At 37.6% G+C, this 20,920-nt stretch overlaps 1 protein-coding gene across 1 annotated transcript in view; it reads left to right on the plus strand.

The window, feature by feature from the left end:
- The window catches only part of Efcab3 (EF-hand calcium binding domain 3), a 506,364-nt gene that overhangs the window by 256,999 nt on the left and 228,445 nt on the right, over nucleotides 1-20,920 (plus strand). The window contains exons 68-75 of the mRNA XM_087572380.1: nucleotides 368-472; nucleotides 3,272-3,325; nucleotides 3,837-3,941; nucleotides 5,548-5,601; nucleotides 6,246-6,350; nucleotides 8,410-8,463; nucleotides 9,079-9,183; nucleotides 16,819-16,872. Of these exons, the coding sequence (XP_087428506.1) occupies nucleotides 368-472; nucleotides 3,272-3,325; nucleotides 3,837-3,941; nucleotides 5,548-5,601; nucleotides 6,246-6,350; nucleotides 8,410-8,463; nucleotides 9,079-9,183; nucleotides 16,819-16,872 (636 nt within the window). The remainder of the gene's footprint in view (nucleotides 1-367; nucleotides 473-3,271; nucleotides 3,326-3,836; nucleotides 3,942-5,547; nucleotides 5,602-6,245; nucleotides 6,351-8,409; nucleotides 8,464-9,078; nucleotides 9,184-16,818; nucleotides 16,873-20,920) is intronic.

Here is a 20,920-nt window from a genome sequence, read left to right on the forward strand (position 1 = left end):
ATGACTGTTCTAGAGGAAGGCTTGCCTAGTGTTCCTTCTACGCCCCACAGAGACTGCTATCTTTGATATCTTTGATACCTTATAGGACAGGCAGTTTTTAAAGCCATGCAACTCGAAGCACATGATCACAGTCCCAAGCAATGCTTTAACCTTAGACTATTTCTGCTGTAAATACTTCGCTTGATTGTAGCTGATTGGCTGAGCTAACTTTCAATGATTATTCACTAATACAAATAAATTATACACATATACTCTTGTTGTGCTGAAATATAAGATTAAAGATTAAAAATCTAGGCCTAGGTATATGCATATATTGGAAGCATTAGCTAATATTTTTTTTTATAATTCTTTTTGTTTCTTTCCCAAGGAGGAATGGTTAGAGTCAATAACCTAGATACTGTTCTGGAAAGTCTGGGCATCGAGCTCACAGATAAAGAACATGAGAGTCTGACAGAAAATCTACCACTCACTGGTGAGTGTTGTACATCACAGTGAATTGTAGACAAGAACTGACATGGTGATAGGGGACATATATTCACTGCTTATATTTTACTTATAAAAATATTATTCAAAGGTAAGGGGAAAAACAGTCCCAATTTGAGAACAATATGTATTAGAGCATTTAAAGAAAAATTCGACAGACTCTGAACATTAAAATCTGGACACTCTGAGAACCAGACATTCAGAGAATTCAGAGAGCCTCTTCTGCGGTGTGCACAGCAGACATTTTTTCTTTTTTCCTGAAATGGAGTCACACTATGTAGTGCAGGCTGGCCTTGAACTTACCATTTTCCCGCCTCAGCCTCTCCAGTCCAGAGATAACAGTCCTGGATACCCATGTAGGCATTTACAGTCTGACTGTAGGAACCAAGAGAATTTACCCAATTGGCTATAGTAAGGAATTTCCTTGTTTTATGTGATCCCTGTGATTAATGGCTGGTAGCTGTTTGCAACTGGTTTAGTTTTGTTTTCTTTAGATTTTTTTTCCTTCCTAAATCTATCAGTTAAATGGAATACCTTCCAGTTTTAGCTCACTTCTCTAAGGATTCTGAGTTCAGAAACAATCCTGGACTCATGGCTGCCTATTTATTTTATTTTAGCAAAAGAACAAACTAATTTAAAAAAAAAAACACTTAAAATGTGTCATATTTAAATACATTAGAGCTATTCTCTCCAGTGCAAGTTGAAATAAATGAAGCAACTGAGAAAGAATAAACCTGAAATATTTGATAAATGTGTGGAAAGTGGACTGACTGAATACAGCAGAAACAGATTAAGTTGCTGATAGGAAAGAGTGAAAATGAATTCATAATTGCCTAAACCATACACACATCCTATGGTTTCAGGGCAACCAGCATACCTACAGAAAAAATTATATGGCTATCACTAAATCTACCTAGTATCAGTTGATTAGGACCATGTTCTTCTCATTACCTTCCGTAAGATAACTATGTTCCCATGTAACAAATCCCAAGCTATGTGCAGCAGCTGTTTTGATCCTGATTAACAAGTTGTGAGTGGGGGCGTGTGCAGGGGTGTATACAGGCGTATGTGTGTAGGAGTATGGGTGTGTAGGAGTATGGGTGTGTAGGGGTGTGTGTGTGTGTGTGTGTGTGTGTGTGTGTGGTGTAGCCCAAAGGTTGATGTCAGATGTCTTCTTTTATCACTTTTCTACCTTGTAAGATGCAGTTTCTTACTGGGCAAGAGCTCACCAAATAGGGCCAGGCTGGCTAGCCGGGGGCTTCAAGGATCTTCCTGTCTCTGTCCTCCCACTCCCCCAGTTTTAGGACTAAAGACTTACCCAGCATGCTTGGCTTCATACATGGGTGTTGGAGATCTAAACTCAGTTCCTCATGCCTGTGTAGCATTTGTTGACTGAGTTGTCTCCCCACCTCACTAACGGAGACATTCTTGAAGAAGTCTGTAATGAGCTACATCCAGACATGTCTTAAATTCTGCAGTAGGGGAGCTGGTTTAAAGAGGGCAAGTTTTAGGGTCCTTCCTTCTTTCTACGACCTCAACTTCTCTGTCATTACCCTATTCCTACCTCATATCCCTCAAGCTCTAGTTAGTGGGCATCTTGTCTTTGATTGCTATTTTCTACAGTATTGTGATTCAGAATTGTATATTTAAAGGGCTTGTCTAGAAATTTTATGAAGGCCTGAGGGACAGGATCTATAGTTCATGCATTCAAACTTCCTATTGAATCTTTGGAGTAAAGAATTTGTTTGTATTGTGAGACTTTTACATATATATATGTATATGTATGTATGGTATACAATTGGTAAAACAATATAAATTCACACTCAGAAGAATCATATTTCAGATTTAATGCTCTGCCATTTGATATTCTGAAATTCTTCTTAAGTTTATTTTTGAATTCATGCTTCCTAATTGAGGTCTGGTAGGAAAATAGAACAAAGCTAGAATCTTGTCTTGGGTAGGTTTGTCCTAGGACATACTCCGGCAACTACTCCAACACTGTTGAGCCTCAGATTGCTTTCTTTTTTTTTTTTTTTTTTTTTCGGAGCTGGGGACCGAACCCAGGGCCTTGCGCTTCCTAGGCAAGCGCTCTACCACTGAGCTAAATCCCCAGCCCCCTCAGATTGCTTTCTTACCACCTTGACCTCATAGTCCCTCTCACTAGAGATTATCAGTCTTTCTTGGTAATGAAATGATGCCATATGTCCACAACTCTCTACCACTAATTCTTTTTTTCCTCATAGATAATAGAAACCTTTATCCAGAGTTGATAAATACATTATTAACAAAAGATTAATAACACATATCACCAGTCATTCCTTTCAAGTTATCAGGTAAAAAAGCAATAAAAGAAAATGTACCTAAGGATGAGTCACGGGTGTAGTTACACTCAGAGACCAAGGCAGAAAATTCCAAGTTGAGACCAGCCTGGCTACACAGGGAAAATCTGTCTCTGTATTTCTATCTCCCTGTCTCTGTCTCTCTCACACACAACCCTCCCCCCCCCAACAAGATAATGAAAATCTAATTGACAGCATAAATCCTGGAAAGAACGTGGGGTTTACACTAGATTTATGGGTCTCCAGATCCTCTTCCAACATCATTAGTCTATTATTCTAACATTTCTGTAAACATAAAACTTAGAAAACATTTTCTTTACCAGTCCTCCACCAAACATAAATTAGTTCTTGCCCTTATTACATATGCAACTTTGATTGATTCAGATTAAGCCGATAGACTATAACTCTTAACTATTAATCTCTTGTGCTAATTGTGATTTTTCTTGCAGCTGATGGAAAGATTCATCTTGGACAAGTGCTAGAAACAGTAGAAGCTATTACAGGTTAGCCTCTCTAAATCATAGTCAATTTTATATCAAATTATATACTTGTGCTGTACTATTACTTTGTACTGGTTTTTATTCTCTCTTCCTTTTATTCTATGTTGATGAACTACCTGCAATTGTAGTTTAGAACATTTGCATTTTAGCCCTAGCTCAGTACAAATTTCTGATAGATAAATTATAACTAACTTCAAAATCTAAATTAGCACACGAAATTATAAACAGATTTTCATAAAGATAAAATTTTTCTTACTGAGAATTACAGGAGAAATGGGATTCTGATAAAAATAATGCAATTTTTACCCACAGTATACTGATTTACCTCTTGTAATCTTTATTCTATTATCACATTAATAGTGAAAAATTATATTTCTGTCCCAATTAGTGAGAATTGTGAGCATTTGGAATATTCGTGTGCATTAATATAGTTGTTGTCAGAGACCTTCATATGTGTTCGGAGGGAGGAGGGATTTTTCTACATTAACATATGCCTGTTTCTATGATGTTCAAGGGGGAGACATTGATATCAGTGATATGGGAAATGTTCTGAATGAAATGGGGATAGCTCTCACAAAATTGGAACACAAAGAGCTGCTAGAAAGTCTACCCATCACTAGTAAGTGTTTTAAAATGCTAATTTTGTCTTGATTGTAATGTCACTTTTATTGCTTCTGAAATGTGTATAAAGATTTTCTATAAATGCATCAAAAATACTTTCAAATTTTATTCAGATTAATTATCTCACGCCAATGGAATCATATATATATATGTATATATATATATACACACAATTATAAGTAGGAAGATAGATGGTAGATAGATAGATAGATAGATAGATAGATGATAGATAGATGACAGTAACTTGTTTATAGGAAACAGTTAAAGAGCCCCAGAAGACTGACAATGAAGGAGGAGAGAAAATATCTTTTAAAAGTTAAAAGGTTGGGAAGGGACTAGGGTGTGGCTCAGTGATTAAGAGCATGGCATCTCATAACCGTACATTAAGGAATCCAATGCTCTCTTCCACCACCCTGGACATCAGTTATGCATACATATATTTAGGCAAAACATTTACACACATAAAACAAAATAAAAATAAGTAAATTTTGGGACTGAAGAGATAGTTCATCAGTTAAGAGCACTGACTGCTCTTCCAGGGACTTGAGTTTGATCCCCAGCACCCACATGGCAACTTATACTCATCTGTAACTCCAGTTTCAGAATATCTGATACGCTCTTCCAGCCTCTGTGGGCACTGGGCATACATGTGGTACACATGCATGCATGCTGCCAAAATACCCTTACACATAAAATACTTTTTAAAATTTTAAAAAATAAGCATCACCACATATGATATCCAAATGTATAAAGTATGTTGCTTGTAGAGGATAAAAATTATCAATAATTTTTAAGAAATGAATAATATAATTTCATTTTTAAAATGATTATATCCATGGTCTGGAGAAATATTTAAAACACTTGCCGTGAGTGGTGATTAGAAAGCAAATGGCCCTCAGAAGCTCATATTTTAATCCCTAGTTGGTGGAACATTTTGGGAAGGATTGTGGGGTGTGGCTTTGTTGGAGGGGGTATATCACCAGGGGTGAGCTTTGGGGTTTCAAAAACCCACAATATGGCCAGTTAGCTCACTCTGCTTCATGGTAGTGTCTCAAGATGTGAGCTCTTAGCTACTGTTTCAGCCTCATGCCTGCCTGCCTGCTGCCATGCTGCTCCTCATGACAGTCATGAATTCTGTCTAAAATTGTAAGCCCCATATTAAATGACTTCTTTCATACCTTGGTCATAGTGTCTTGACACAGCAATAGAAAAGTAACTAGCACTGTGTTAGTATGAGGATCTGAGTTCAAATCTCTGGTACTCACATACAAAGCAGGGCATGGCAGTGTGCGCTAAAGCTCTAATCTCCACAGGGGAGCAGAGATGGGACAAGCAGATTACTGGTTAGCCAATGGCAAGCTTCATGTTCAGCAATGCTGTCTCAAAAGAGAAAGTGGGGGACTGTCAAGATGGTTTACAGGGCAGAAGTGCTTGCCACCAAGCCTACTGAACTGAGTTCTTTCCCCAGTCCCCACACAGTGGAAGGGGAGAACCAGTGCCCCACAATTTACTAATATAATTTTTATCTTAAATTATGACTTTTGCTGCCTTAGTGACTCTCTACCTGATTCATTTATGTGTGACCTGATTTATGTTTCTTGTAGCTAAAGCAAAAGTCCACAAGAACAGAATAATGGATGGTTTGAAGTCTATTAATCGTAAGTGAAGTATGTCAAAAAAAAAAATGGAAGAGACCCATCAACTTACCTACATTTTAATTTACCTTTCTTTGTTAATTGCCTTTTGTTACAAACAAAATTTGTTTACATTGTTGGATTTTCTATTTTTTTTATTACATTCGTGTTTTTTGAAAAAGGAAGTTGTATAAGAATGTGAAGCAAAGGGAACAATTCAGGTAGGAGCTGAGATGATCTTAAATCTTATAAAGTAAACAAGTCAGAACTACTTATTAATGAAAAGAAGACATTTGTATTAGTACAAATCAAGTGGATGACTGCCTGTTTGAAAATTAGTAGTGGGGCTAGACTTGTAGATCAGTGGTAGAGTTCTTGGTTTCTATGAGTAAGGCTTTGAGTTCAATCCCTACTGCCAGGAAGAGAGAAAAGGAAGCCATTGAGTTTGAGTCCACCTTGACAGTGTTTAATTGATGAGACTTTATGCTGATTCATAGAGGTCCGTAAACATAGCACCAGAGTTCAAACTGAGGAAATACATCCCATTTTAAAGCTCATTACCTTTTTGTGGCCGAAATAGTCTCATTAAAACTGGAACCCTTAAGTGAAATGGAGAACTCTAGGATTAGAATCCATCAGATTTTACTAGTTCCTCTTGATTTTCCTAGGTGGGACTGTTAATATCAATAAACTCGACAAGGTTTTGAAAAACATGGGGTCAAAACTCACAAATGAAGAAATCAAGGATCTGAAGCACAGCCTGACCCCTGACGGTGAGCATTTAGGATGCTTAGAAGTTGCTCAGAAAATCTGGAATTTGTGTGCCTGCCTCAGGTAGCCAATGTTTACCTCTAGATGTTCATCATGTACAGTGGGAAATTTTTAAATATAAAAGTAGGTGATGACCTCATGTGTTTTCATTCATGATATAGTTCTTGTCCCTAGACTGGTAAAACTGGTTTATTCAGGTATTCTACTGGAATGGGAAGATCTGGAGGAAAGGAAAAAATGTAGAAGACACTGGAGAATGATAGTACGATTAAAACGTTAAAGGAAAATTGCATGGAAAGTGACAGTGAGAAGCAATGAACGCTAAGGGTAGGGGGATTTAAGCTCCCCAGACATCCACTGAAATGACCATTTCCACAATTACTAATCCCACTTAATCCAGACATTGCACCATTCAAGGAAACAAAGCAAGGACAGGAGAGCATGCTAGTTTGGGCACATTCTATTGCCACAAAACCATGGTAAAGCCTGGCAAAGGACAAGGGCACTGGAGGATTCTCGCCAGCATTGTTGGCCCATTACTCTGTTCTCAGCATCTTGGTCTAAGCACCGTAATCTTGGGCTCCAGCTGCCCATGTCTGGGATGATGATTACCCTTAAATATATGAAATCACTGAGTAATTTCATCACAAATGATTAAAACAGAAGCGTGTGGGACTGGGGGAACTCTGGGCTTACAGCACTCATTGTGATCACATGTCATGTCAGTTCATCAATGGATGACACTGATGATGGTGTCCTTCACTAGGTTATGTGCTCTTTTCAGATATGCTTCGGTAAGTGTACCTGTATGTAAAACAGTGTTACTTGTGTTTAATGAATATGTTCGCTATGTGTTAAGTAGTGAGAAATGCTTAAATTGCAACAGGAAAAAAAATCACAATTCCTGATTTATCTAAACATTTTTAACACGTTGTTCAAATCATCCAGATTTCTTAAGATATAAAAAGCGAGACAATAAAAGTGTTTGGCATGGAGCAAATGACAACGTCATACTTTTGCCAACTAGTTTTGTCCATGCACACTTAAGTCCTGGCCAAATGTTCTACCAATGATTGGCAGGAGTTATGCTAAGGAAACATCACTTGGTGTGAATACAGTTGATGCTGAATATGTGGCTTTAAATATGATATTTGAAAAATGTAAAATTATATATTATACTACACACATTATGAAGTATTTGTAAATAGAAGCCATAATTCCTTCATGCAACTTAAGCATTACATATGAACAGTGCTTCCTGTGTTATATGGAATCTTCCTCCTTCTCATATCTTTGCCAGTAAACTGCTATGCTAAGTTTTGCATTTATAGGCCCCTTGTTTATTTATTTATTTTTTGTATGCGAGTACACTGTAGCTGTCTTCAGACACACCAGAAGAGGACATCAGATCCCATTATATATGGTTGTGAGCCACCATGTGGTTGCTGGGAATTGAACTCAGGACCTCTGGAAAAGCAGTCAGTGCTTTTAATCGCTGAGCCACCTCTCTAGCCACCAAGACTGGATAGTTTTTAAACATAATTTTTAAAGTGTTTGAATTTGTAAGGCTGTGGGGATTTTTTAAGCCTGTAAAATGGTTTATACCTTGATGTCTTCATGTGATCAGGTATTAATAGAGCAGTAAGTATGATCCACTTACCCAGAAGCACCTCACAGTTATCCCACTTCAGAAGAATAAGTGAATCTGCCTGGAAAAATAGGTAAATACTGGTTGAGAATTTATGACATGAGCAAATGGTTAGTAATCTCCAAATGTTATTAAGTAGTATGAAACAGACTGAAACCCTGTTTTAGTGGTCTGATTTAAATAAAAGCTATTTAGAGTAAATGCCTCCAAGTCTTAGCCCTTGAGTGTGGAAAGTTCAAGTTACTGTGGAACTAAACAAGGTCACTAACAATTTTTAGCATTTTATTTCTTTATTCTGACTCATTCTTATAAAGAAGGTAAAGCTGCAGAAATTCTCGAATATGTCTCTAGAATATTTTCCTCTTGCTATTTTCAAGTCATGCGATCTATTTATTTACTTGAATTTCTTATAGTTCACGGAAGAGTTGCAATGAAGGAATTGTTTAAGGGATTAAACGCATTCACCGGTGAGTGAGAACCAAACCTCGGATTTTATGCAGGAGTGTAGCTCCAAACTGCTTGCTCTACTATTCTATGCCTGATCTGTTTTGTTTTAATTCTGATAAAATGTGAGCCTTTGTCCTCATAAGTTTGTCCTTTTGCTGGTAAAAATGTGCAGAATATTAACATTGTCAGTTTTCTAGGGCATTTATTCTGGCAGTGTCATTTACTGATGCTTTATTAATAAACACCCAAACCGGACTACATCAGATAACAGCCATAAAAGACAGGGCAAATAACATAATTTAGTAAAAACTATAAAGACCATATACTGTACTCTCTGGTAAGATGCTGAAATGAACTGATGCTGATAGCTTAATTAGAAGTCATTCAGATGAAATGTATTTCCCTCTCCTTTGACTCATCCTCAGATCATAAAACACATTACAGCATTTCTACATAAGCCAGTAAATATAGTACCTGATCCCTGTTGATTCTGCATACAAGTATTTTATTGTTTTTAAAGTTTCCCTCAGATTAAAAACAAAAACAAAAACAAAAACCTTTTTTTAATGTTACATTGCTTCTTGAACTAATTATCCTATAATGTTTGGGAGGATAATACTTTTCATTTTTCAAAGGACCTAAGGTTGACATGCGGGTTCTTCCGGACATAATGGAAAAAATGGGCCTTGAGCTGACAGACAAAGAGCAGATGAATCTGATAAGCAAACTGCCTGTTGATGGTAAGCCCGGGAGATGGGGCTTAGCTTTATTGGACTGTGGGAAGGCTTCTTTTTTTTTTAATACATAGTATTTTAAAAATTGTATAAATGAATTTTTGTTGTGCATAGCATGGCAGGTGCAACACTAGTCTAAGAAGAAAAACAAAAGGAAGCTGCTGATAGAAGGAATTTTTAGAATCAGGTGGGAAAAGTCAAAAAAGGTGTGAGTATCAGCATAGCTGAGCCCATTAAAACTGACTTGGATGCAGACAGCTGTTTTGCTGAGAGCTTTTGAGCTGCTGAAGGCCAATGAGGGTGGGAGAGTCCATGTTCTTCAAGGACAAACCTATGTTGAAGTAGCCAACTCTATGCCCACACATGTGTGGCCACACTCTACTCAGGAGGACATATAAAACAGTATCTATAACAAGTGTAACTGTAGAGGAAAAGGACATAAACTCAAGAAGGGGACACAAGCTCAAGACAGGTGAAAGTGATAAAAAACACATGCATTAATGGATGGAATTCTAAAAGAAATAAAGATCATCTCAGGTGTTGCATAGTCTGTGAGGCTGATAGTTCTCGTTTCTAAATTCTTCAGGCTTTATTAGGGTATGAAAACATGTATTCATTAAATAATAAAAAAATTCTTCCCGAAAATAAGAAATGTGTATAGCTGAGTGTGTGCGTGTGTGTGTGTGTGTGTGTACAGGTCTCTAATACCAGCATTCAGGAGGTATAAGAAGTTCGAGACTAGCCTCTGCTACAGTGACCATGACTCTGAAAAATTAATTTAAATGATTAAACTAAGGAGAAAGAAATGCATGTTTTATGAGCATCTGTAATGGCGCCTGTGCTGCCACGGTACTGAGAACCGGGCGTAGGCCTGCAAGGTTTAAGAGAAAACATATACTCGGGTCATTCGTGTTATGAGAATACCAAAGGTTTACTGAGGTTGACAGAATATATACCCCAAGTCCACCGGGTGGAAAATTCCAGGAAGCATAGTGGAAAAACAGGTTTATGCCCCCAGGAACAAAAAACAGGAATTAATTCAACAATGTTACCACCCAGGTGTAATCGCTCATATGTTAGCACTCAGGTGCCAAACAGAAAGGTCAGGATGTTCCTTTGTTAGGGGACGACCACTGATGGGGCCCAGGAGGGTCCAACAAATCTCCCTTTTTTATTTTTTAAAGTAGCACCCGTCTTAGGACACTTTTGGAAAATCAATCCCCTTGCCCATCTTTGGGAATCTCTGCCAGTCTCAGAGCCCCTGTCTTAGGTGGGCATTGGTCCCAAAGAGTTGCCCGTCTTTGGCTAACTACTTCTTGTAAAGGCTGAGCCAGATTTGGGCAGAGGAGAGCAACACCTGCTTAGTCACTGCCTGGGACTGGGAGTGCTGTCTGTGCATGTGATAAGAAGCAAAAGGCCAGCTACTGTGGCACTGAGAGCCATAACACCCAGGGCCACTGTAAGTTTTCACACAAATGTGTGAAAATAAGAGATCAAGCTGTTCCTGTAAAAGCACGGACTGATGATTTATATTTAGAATTCTCAGTTGTCAGCAACTTCTTTTGAAAGTTTATCCACTGTGCTTGCCTTAACATCAGATTGGGAGAGGGCAATCCCAGACACTGTAGCCACAGTGGCTGTAGTGGCAATGGCTGCTACAATAGCAGCAATGAGGCCAAAGTCTCTCTCATGATGGTTCAGGATCAGCTGACCCTTTCCCAAATGACTGGCAGGCAATGGAACCATGCCTGAGATCTGCACAACCAGGGCAGAGTTCCCTGGTCCCCAGCAGCTTCATGTAGATGGCATGTGAAGAATAGTCAACACTATCCCCAGCATTAGCACCATTCGAGTAACACAAAGATCATCAATCCATTGTTCTAAACGTATAAATCTTCTCAAATACTCAAAACATTAACATTTCTGCTAAATGAATAACAAAAGTAACTGTCTTAACTTCTTGGATCAAAGCAATAGTGTTATTAATTAAATAGCTATACCACTATACCAGCAATAATCAAACCCTCTATCCTATTGCTTCTGCTTAAACACGGAATCACTTCTTCCAATATTTGTAAGCCTTTTTCAGAATATCAAGGTCCTATACTACTCACAAGCAATAAAACAAAAGCTGGTATATGCCAGATTTGAATACAGTAACAAAATTAGAAAGTGTACAATCAATATAACTTACATTAAATATTGTAGACGAAACAAAAATAATTTTAACACAACAAATCAATAAAAGACTAGGAGTTTTAACACATGTACTAACATTTGTTCAAAATCTAGATCCTGTATCAATTTTTTCCACTGCAAATGTAACTTCATACAAGACAATTGTGAATTTTTAAATGTCTCTGAATATGTCCAGAATCAATCTCCCAAATGAAAACTATTATTTCCAATATTGGATTGACCAGTCTATGATTGAGTCAGAATAATTTGTCACATTAAAGGAAAGAAGAATCATAACTTCTCTTTGATTTTCTGAAGGCATTTTCTACAGTCTCCATGTTCTCTGTCCCACAAAGTCTAAAAGCTTAAAGCAAGACAGCTTGTCCAATCTTGGATTTAGCAAGTAAAGATGGGTCAGGGACATATGTCCAAAACAGCTTCCCAGTCACATTCCCAGTGACCAGCTCACAGGTCAATATCATTCTTTGTCCCAGCATCAGCATGTCTCACCAGCCACTCTGGCAGCTAGTACACTCTTGCAGCATCCTGCAGAAAAAAACACAAACATGCCCTCTTCCCCATATTGAATAACTGAACAGAATCGTGCCATATGCCAATATGTGGATCCTTCCATTTCACCCAGGCATAAGTATGCCTAGTTGTAGGGTTCCATAAACATTCAAAGAGTTCCTTAGCATCCAGATTTTAAAATTTAAAATAAAAGTAGCATTATTTAAATACTTGTATGGCATACGGGGATATAACTCTCCCTTTTTATTTATTAAGATATTGTTTTAAAGTTTTATAATATCTGTTTTACAATATCTTGTCGTTGAGAATTATAATATAATTCTCAATAAGGAATCTCAATAATATGGGTAACATGTATTTGTCAAATATCATTAGGCTGTAACCCTCTTGGGTTAACTCCCAAATTGGGAGAGGAAATAAATGGGGTACACTGGGGACATTGACTATTTGGGCTGTTTATTCTTTAGTTACTCTATTGTGAAACCTCAAAGAATTAACATTAAAATGAAATTTTTCTATGTATCTGTAAAGCTTTATCATAGGCAGTACTATTTACCTATTGGAAAAACCATTAGTATCATATACAACTGTGGATACTTTTACCTCAAAGGCTTTAGGGCAGAGGCTATATACACCTGACACATAGTAGGACTATTGACCACCCCCTGAGGTACACAACCAATGATAGCTAGGAGAAGGCTCCTGAAAATTTATGGAAGGAATTCTAAAAGCAAATCTCTCACTATTTTTAGGATCTAGTGGAATAGTAAAGAAAGAATCTTTTAAGTCAATAACTATCATATGCCAATTTTTTGGTATAGCTACAGGAGAAGGGAGACCAGGCTGAGTAGGTCTCATAGGCATCATAGTTTTGTTAATTTCTCTTAAATCTTGTAATAATTTCGACTTTCTAGACCCTTTTTTAAACACAAAAATGGGTGCATTTCAAGGGGAAGTGGAAGGAACAATATCCTGTGCTAATTGATGAGCTACCTCCAATTTCTCCTAGGACAGGAGCCACTGTGCACACTTGATCATTTTAACTTCCAGGTGATAGACAAAGGCTTAACGTAAGAAGGCTTCATTAACAGTGACCCTTAGGGTAAATTTCCCAAGTCTATTTTATCATGAGGATGTTTAATTATTTTTAGCTCTTCACTTACACTAGAAGGTTTGTCTTATAAATTTTTGCCCAATCCTCTCGCTGGGATGAAGTCTTTTTTCTTCATCACGTTTTGTATAAGCTGAGTTGTTAGCACAGCTCTCATATCATTGAGTATATCTTGTCCCCACACGTTGGTAGGTATTTGTTCAAAAACAAAAGGCTAAAACTATCCTTCATGTCCTTCCTCATCTCTCCATTTAAGAATCTTGGGGGTTGTTTGTTTGTTTTTTGTTTTATTTCTTTTCTTGTATTTTGAGGAGCTATATAGCTGTCCCTACTCCTTGTAAAGTATGTAATGACTAATTATTTTTAGTTGCATCTCCTTTTAAAGCAGTTGCAACCAGCAAGTCTGAAAAAGTGTCAATAGTCACAATAAAAATGTTAATATTACTCATTTCTGGTTTGGGAAAATCTATTTGCCATAACTTGTAAAGTATAAGTCCTTGAGGATTAACACCATTATGTGATACAGGAAGAAACTGAGGACACTGAGGACTTTTATTTATAATTTGACTTGTATACCAAATTATTGTCTCCAGCTATTATTTTGATGATATAAAGAATGAGATTGTTTGGCTAACTTTTCCTTATATAATACCTATAATCTGTCTGTATGTAAATCTGTTGTGGCATTGTCCTCACTAAGGGGTCTAGGCAATCCAATGTGAGTTCTTAAATGGCCTATAAAGGAACAGAACATTCTCTTAAATCAGTTGTATAGCATAAATAATTGTAAAATTTGACGGTTAACAGTATCTATAAAAGGAAAAATTTTAATCAATTGTAAACCATAAGCTATACATCGGCTATCAGTATATGAATTGAAAGCTTGATTTTTTTTAACATTTTAAAAACAATGGCTACAGCATGTAATTTAATAACCTATGCTGAAGTAGGGGGGAAACTCAAGAAAATAAACGTGATCCAATTATATATGTTACCTTCTCATTAGGTGAGCCATCTATAAATACAGTAAGCACATTTTCTATGGGCTACATGTGTAAATTTACAGGAAATACAAAAGCATGTATAGAGGAAAATTATCAATTTTGTCTGGAAAGTTTGCACATGTAATAGGCCAAATATCAGTATTCTGTAATAACCAATTTAATTGCTGTTTGGAATAAAGTATGTTTCATTAGGTTCTTTTTCAAAATTCTTCCACAACTCTACCCTACAATTCTGTATTAGCACAATAACAGCTTCATAATAGGGCATTAAAACTTTCTTTGGAGATGAAGAAGAATGACTCTACATTAATGGTCCCTTTTGCCAAAGGACCGTTATGGGTACAAATAACCAACAATTGGCCATAGTCTATATAATTAATTTATCTGTTGTTGACACAGCTATTCCTCCCTCATCAGTTAATTTTCAAGGGGAATAAAGATTTGTATCCCCCTTGAGAATATCAAACAAAGGCTTAAGTCCTCCTGTGGTAAGCTTTAGGTGAGGTCTTAACCAATTAGCTTATCTTAGAAGCTTTAAAAAATAATCTAAAGTAAACTATCTTTTCTTACTTGAATTTTCTGTGTCACAGTTTATTTAGGATATAACAGATGTCCCAAACATTGAAAAGGAAACTGCCTTTGAATCTTTTCTGGAGCAACAACTACTCCAAAAATTTAAAAGCTCGTTGTAAGGGCAAAGGCTTGTTGTAAAACTCCTTCAGAGAGATTAACTAATAACATACCCATATAATGAATAATATACACTGAAGGATTCAAAGTCCTAACTTCTTGTACTGAAGCAGCGACAAAATCTTTACATAACATAGGGCCATAAGTGATTCCTTGAGGCAAAACTTTCCAATGATATCACTTCATGGGCTCTCCAAAATTATAAGCAACTCACTAAATGAAAACCTTTCACAATCACCAGGATGCAAAGAAACAGCATAAAAACACTCCTCTAAATCTATAATAATTCTATATGTATTTCTTGAAATGGCAGTTGGAGTAAGCAAACAGGCTGTAATGCTCTTTACAACCTCAACCCTCATCAACCCTTCATAAATCATGTAACAATCTCCACCTGTTTGATTTTTTTCTTAATTACAAATATGTGTGTGTTAGAATCCTGAGCCTGTCTGTGTTTGAACTGTAAACTGCAATCTTTAGCCACAATCTTCAAGTTTTCCTTGTAACACCAGAGCACAACCACAACTTTGGAAAGCAAAACTCAACCTCCTTCAAACGGTCTAGTCTCCAAAATCTAGTCTCTCCAAAACACTAAGTCCAACCCTCAAGTTATAAAGTTTGACTGCCAATTCCTACATACGAATGCCCAATGGCTCTAATACCTAAACAAAGAGACATTGCATTTAATTCTTTTATAAATCTGGTTTCTAGGATAAGAATTACATAAAAATATTATCCCAATTTAGACCTGTTTCCCTGGGTTGGCTCATGGCACGTGTTGTCTAGAATGACTCCATCCAAATTACCAGTTTTAAGTCAACTTTCTGTTACCAATGTTACAAATTTTTAACCATACCCAATAACTTAAAAGCCAATAATCTATATAACCAAGACACATAGAGCATATTTATACATTTAAAACCAATCAGAAACAAAAAATGAAGTGGCTACACATATCTTTAATATTTAGATCAAATACAATTTTTACTTTTTCTAGCTGTAATTTTAAGAGAAGCATCTTGTCACATGCTAAATCCAATAATCACAGTCAGAGATTTTTCTAAGAGAAACAGCCATCAGCTTCCTTACCATAGATGCTGAGAAGCTGTTGGCCCCTTTAAGATCAGCCCATGCAAACACTCAGCCCCTGGGGAGTTTCTCCAACTGACTTAGGCTCCTACCTACAGGATCAGGGCTCCAAAGGCCAATTGAGACTGCTTTTTATTTATTTGTTCCTTTTTTGAAATGAGTTAAAACTAAATCAAGGGGTGAACAACCAGCATTTAACGTTTTAACCATTTTCTTTTGAACATGAAACACAAAACATTCAAGCAATGAGAAACAAAAACCACAGACATAAACTGACAGACATGGACAGTTTGGTGCACAAAGGACAGACAATAGACAGGGAGAGAGAGAGAGCTAGATGGTGTCCCACCAAAGGGACCCAGATATCTCTTCTCTAGATTTTAGCATAACTCTTCTAAAGTTTTAATAAATTCTTTAGCTGTTTTTACCTTTACCCGTGTTCCCTGCTGTTTTAGCAGAGCTACCATTGATGTGTTAGCTGTAATGTAGAACTCAAGGTTCTCGTGGCACAATTTTTTTTCCAATGTACCACTCACACAATACATTCTTTCCACTTCGCCGGCCGGCTTCTGAAATGACCTGGTCAGGGATTCCTTTCTTCCCGATCTCAGTGGGAACTCCACTTGACGGCATCTATGCCACCACAGTAGAGAGAACTGGGAGTTGGCCTGCAAGGTTTAAGAAAAAACACATACTCGGGTCATTCGTGTTACAAGAATGCCAAAGCTTTACTGAGGTTGACAGAATATATACCCTAAGCCCTCTGGGTGGAAAATTCCAGAAAACATAGTGGAAAAACAGTTTTATGCCCTCAGGAACAAAAACAGGAATTGATTCAACGATGTTACTGCCCAGGTGTAATCGCCCAGGCGATACCACCTAGGTGCCAAACAGAAAGGTCGGGATATTCCTTTGTTAGGAACAAAAGGTTTCCACGTGCATCAGCAAGGCTCAGCAGGGGACAACCACAGATGGGGCCCAGGAGGGTCGGACATATCTGAATCACATTTTGTTTGACTTTATGTTTTTTTATTATAGAATCTGGGAAGATCTATAAGAAAAGATTATTAAATGGGATAAAGTCATTCAAAGGTGAGTAGTGAGCAGTTTGAGAATTGATGTTTAGATAGTGTTTTAAGAGCTCTCATGTCATACTTTCTGAATTTACCTTCTTTATTATAAATGCCCTTTGCCTCTACAATGAGTGACTTGGTTTTGTCTTTGTGAAAAGTCCCACAGTCTCTTGTATTGTTTTCAAAATAAACTGCCATATTGGCATTTTATGACAACAGCAAGAATTACTCTGGAATCAGCTAGAGAAATCCACAAATTAATCACCCCCATTATCGGGGATATTAAGACTTACGTTCCTCTTAAAAGATCTTATTTTGTGTGTGGGGCATGTGTGCCTGTGCTTGGTGTGCATTAGGAGGCCAGAGGACAGCTTGTAGGAATTGGTTCTCTCCATCCCCATGTGGGCCCTAGAAATTGAACTCAGGACATCAGGATTGATGGCATGAGGCTTTACCTGATGATTTTGGTAGAATGTGGTCCATTCTTTTATTATGATTTTTTTAACTAGAACATGTTTTTAGTGACATTCAGCTAAGGAAAACTGACAAATCCATTAAGGTTGTAACAAAGGTATTTGCCCCCCTCTGAGCTTCCCAGCAATTACTTCAGAAAAAGAAAAGGAATTTGGGGTTGATTAAAGAGCTAGAAGTTCTCTCTACATTTGACCCCTGTTGATAGGATGCAGGAAGGATGCTTCTCCAGCTGAAGGAAGGATACTTCCTGGCATTTTTAGGCCCTTTGGAAGAAGGCAGCCAGAATATTTCTTTCTTTCTTTTTTTTTTTCATCTTTATTAACTTGGGTATTTCTTATCTACATTTCGATTGTTATTCCCTTTCCCAGTTTCCAGGCCAACATCCCCCTAACCTCTCCTTCTCCCCTTCTATATAGGTGTTCCCTTCCCCATGCTCCCCCCATTACCGCCCTCCCCCCAACAATCAAGTTCACTGGGCATTCAGCCTTGGCAGGACCAAGGGCTTCCCCTTCTACTGGTGCTCTTACTAGGCTATTCATGGCTACCTATGCGGTTGGAGCCCAGGGTCAGTCCATGTATAGTCTTTGGGTAGTGGTTTAGTCCCTGGAAGCTCTGGTTAGTTGGCATTGTTGTTCATATGGGGTCTCAAGCCCCTTCAAGCTCTTTCAGTCCTTTCTCTGACTTCTTCAATGGGGGTCCCGTTCTTAGTTCAGTGGTTTGCTGCTGGCATTCATCTATGTATTTGCTGTATTCTGGCTGTGTCTCTCAGGAGAGATCTACATCCGGTTCCTGTCAGCCTGCACTTCTTTGCTTCATCCATCTTATCTAGTTTGGTGGCTGTATATGTATGGGCCACATGTGGGGGAGGCTCTGAATGGGCGTTCCTTCTGCCTCTGTTCTAAACTTTGCATCCCTATTCCCTCCCAAGGCTATTCTTGTTCACCTTTTAAAGAAGGAGTGAAGCATTCGCATGTTGGTCATCCTTCTTGAGTTTCATGTGTTCTGTGCATCTAGGGTAATTCGAGCATTTGGGCTGATAGCCACTTATCAATGAGTGCATGCCATGTGTGTTTTTCTGTGATTGGGTTACCTCACTTAGGATGATATTTTCCAGTTCCATCCATTTGCCTATGAATTTCATAAAGTCATTGTTTTTGATAGCTGAGTAATATTCCATTGTGTAGATGTACCACATTTTCTGTATCCATTCCTCTGTTGAAGGGCATTTGGGTTCTTTCCAGCTTCTGGCTATTATGAATAAGGCTGCTATGAACACAGTGGAGCCTGTGTTTTTGTTATATGTTGGGGCATCTTTTGGGTATATGCCCAAGAAAGGTATAGCTGGGTCCTCAGGTAGTTCAATGTCCAATTTTCTGAGAAACCTCCAGACTGATTTTCAGAGTGGTTGTACCAGTTCGAAATCCCACCAACAATGGAGGAGTGTTCTTCTTTCTCAATATCCTGGCCAACATCTGCTGTCCCCTGAGTTTTGACCTTAGCCATTCTCACTGGTGTGAGGTGAAATCTCAGGGTTGTTTTGATTTGCATTTCCCTTATGACTAAAGATGTTGAACATTTTTTTTAGGTGTTTCTCAGCCATTCAACATTCCTCAGCTGTGAATTCTTTGTTTAGCTCTGAACCCCATTTTTTAATATGGTTATTTGTCTCCCTGTAGTCTAACTTCTTGAGTCGTTTGTATATTTTGGACATAAGCCCTCTATCAGTTGTAGGATTGGTAAAGATTTTTTCCCAATCTGTTGGTAGCCGTTTTGTCCTAACAACACTGTCCTTTGCCTTACAGAAGCTTTGCAGTTTTATGAGATCCCGTTTGTCAATTCTTGATCTTAGAGCATAAGCCATTGGTGTTTTGTTCAGAAAATTTTCTCCAGTGCTCATGTGTTCAAGATTCTTCCACACTTTTTCTTCTATTAGTTTGAGTATATCTGGTTTGATGTGGAGGTCCTTGATCCACTTGGACTTAAGCTTTGTACAGGGTGATAAGCATGGATCGATGTGCATTCTTCTACATGTTGACCTCCAGTTGAACCAGCACCATTTGCTAAAAATGCTATCTTTTTTCCATTGGATGGTTTTAGCTCCTTTGTCAAAATTGAAGTGACCTTAGGTGTGTGGGTTCATTTTTGGTTCTTCAATTCTATTCCACTGGTCTATCTGTCTGTCTCTGTACCAATACCATGCAGTTTTTATCACTATTACTCTGCTTGAGTTTTGGGATAGCGATTCCCCAAGAAGTCCTTTTATTGTTGAGGATAGTTTTACCTATCCTGGGTTTTTTGTTATCCCAGATGAATTTGCCAATTATTCTAACTCTCTGAAGAATTAGATTGGTATTTTGATGGGGATTGCATTGAATCTGTAGATGGCTTTTTGTAAAATGGCCATTTTTACTATATTAATCCTGCCAATCCATGAGCATGGGAGATCTTTCCATCTTCTGAGGTCTTCTTCAATTTCTTTCTTCAAAGGCTTGAAGTTCTTATCATACAGATCTTTTACTTGCTTGGTTAAAGTCACACCGAGGTATTTTATATTATTTGGGACTATTATGAATGGTGTTGTTTCCCTAATTTCTATCTCGGCTTGTTTCTCTTTTGTGTAGAGGAGGGCTACTGATTTATTTGAGTTAAGTTTATACCCAGCCACTTTGCTGAAGGTGTTTATCAGATGTAGTAATTCTCTGGTGGAACTTTTGGGAACATTTAAATATACTATCATATCATCTGCAAATAGTGATATTTTGACTTCTTCCTTTCCAATCTTTATCCCTTTGATCTCCTTTTGTTGTCTGATTGCTCTGGCTAGAACTTCAAGAACAATATTGAATATGTCTAGTCCCTGATTTCAGTGTCATTGCTTCAAGTTTCTCTCCATTTAGTTTAATGTTAACAACTGGTTTGCTGTATATAGCTTTTACTATGTTTAAGTATGGGCCTTGAATTCCTATTCTTTCCAGGACTTTTATCATGAAGGGGTGTTGAATTTTGTCAAATGCTTTCTCAGCATCTAATGAAACGATCATGTGGCTTTTATCTTTCAGTTTGTTTATATAGTGGATTACGTTGATGGTTTTCCGTATATTAAACCATCCCTGCATGCCTGGGATGAAGCCTACTTGATCATAATGGATGATTGTTTTGATGTGCTCTTGGATTCAGTTTGCAAGAATTTTATTGAGTATTTTTGTGTCAATATTCATAAGCGTAATTGATCTGAAGTTCTCTTTCTTTGTTGGGTCTTTGTGTTGTTTAGGTATAAGAGTAATTGTGGCTTCATAGAAGGAATTCGGTAGTGCTCCATCTGTTTCAATTTTGTGGAATAGTTTGGATAGTATTGGTATGAGGTCTTCTATGAAGGTCTGATAGAATTCTGCACTAAACCCGTCTGGACCTGGGCTCTTTTTGGTTGGGAGACCTTTAATGACTGCTTCTATTTCCTTAGGAGTTATGGGGTTGTTTAACTGGTTTATCTGTTCCTGATTTAACTTCGGTACCTGGTATCTGTCTAGGAAATTGTCCATTTCCTTCAGGTTTTCAAGTTTTGTTGAATATAGGCTTTTATAGTAGGACCTGAT

This window comes from Rattus norvegicus, chromosome 10 (assembly GCF_021556685.1).
Source record: "Rattus norvegicus strain SHRSP/BbbUtx chromosome 10, alternate assembly SHRSP_T2T, whole genome shotgun sequence".
NCBI lineage: Eukaryota > Metazoa > Chordata > Mammalia > Rodentia > Muridae > Rattus > Rattus norvegicus.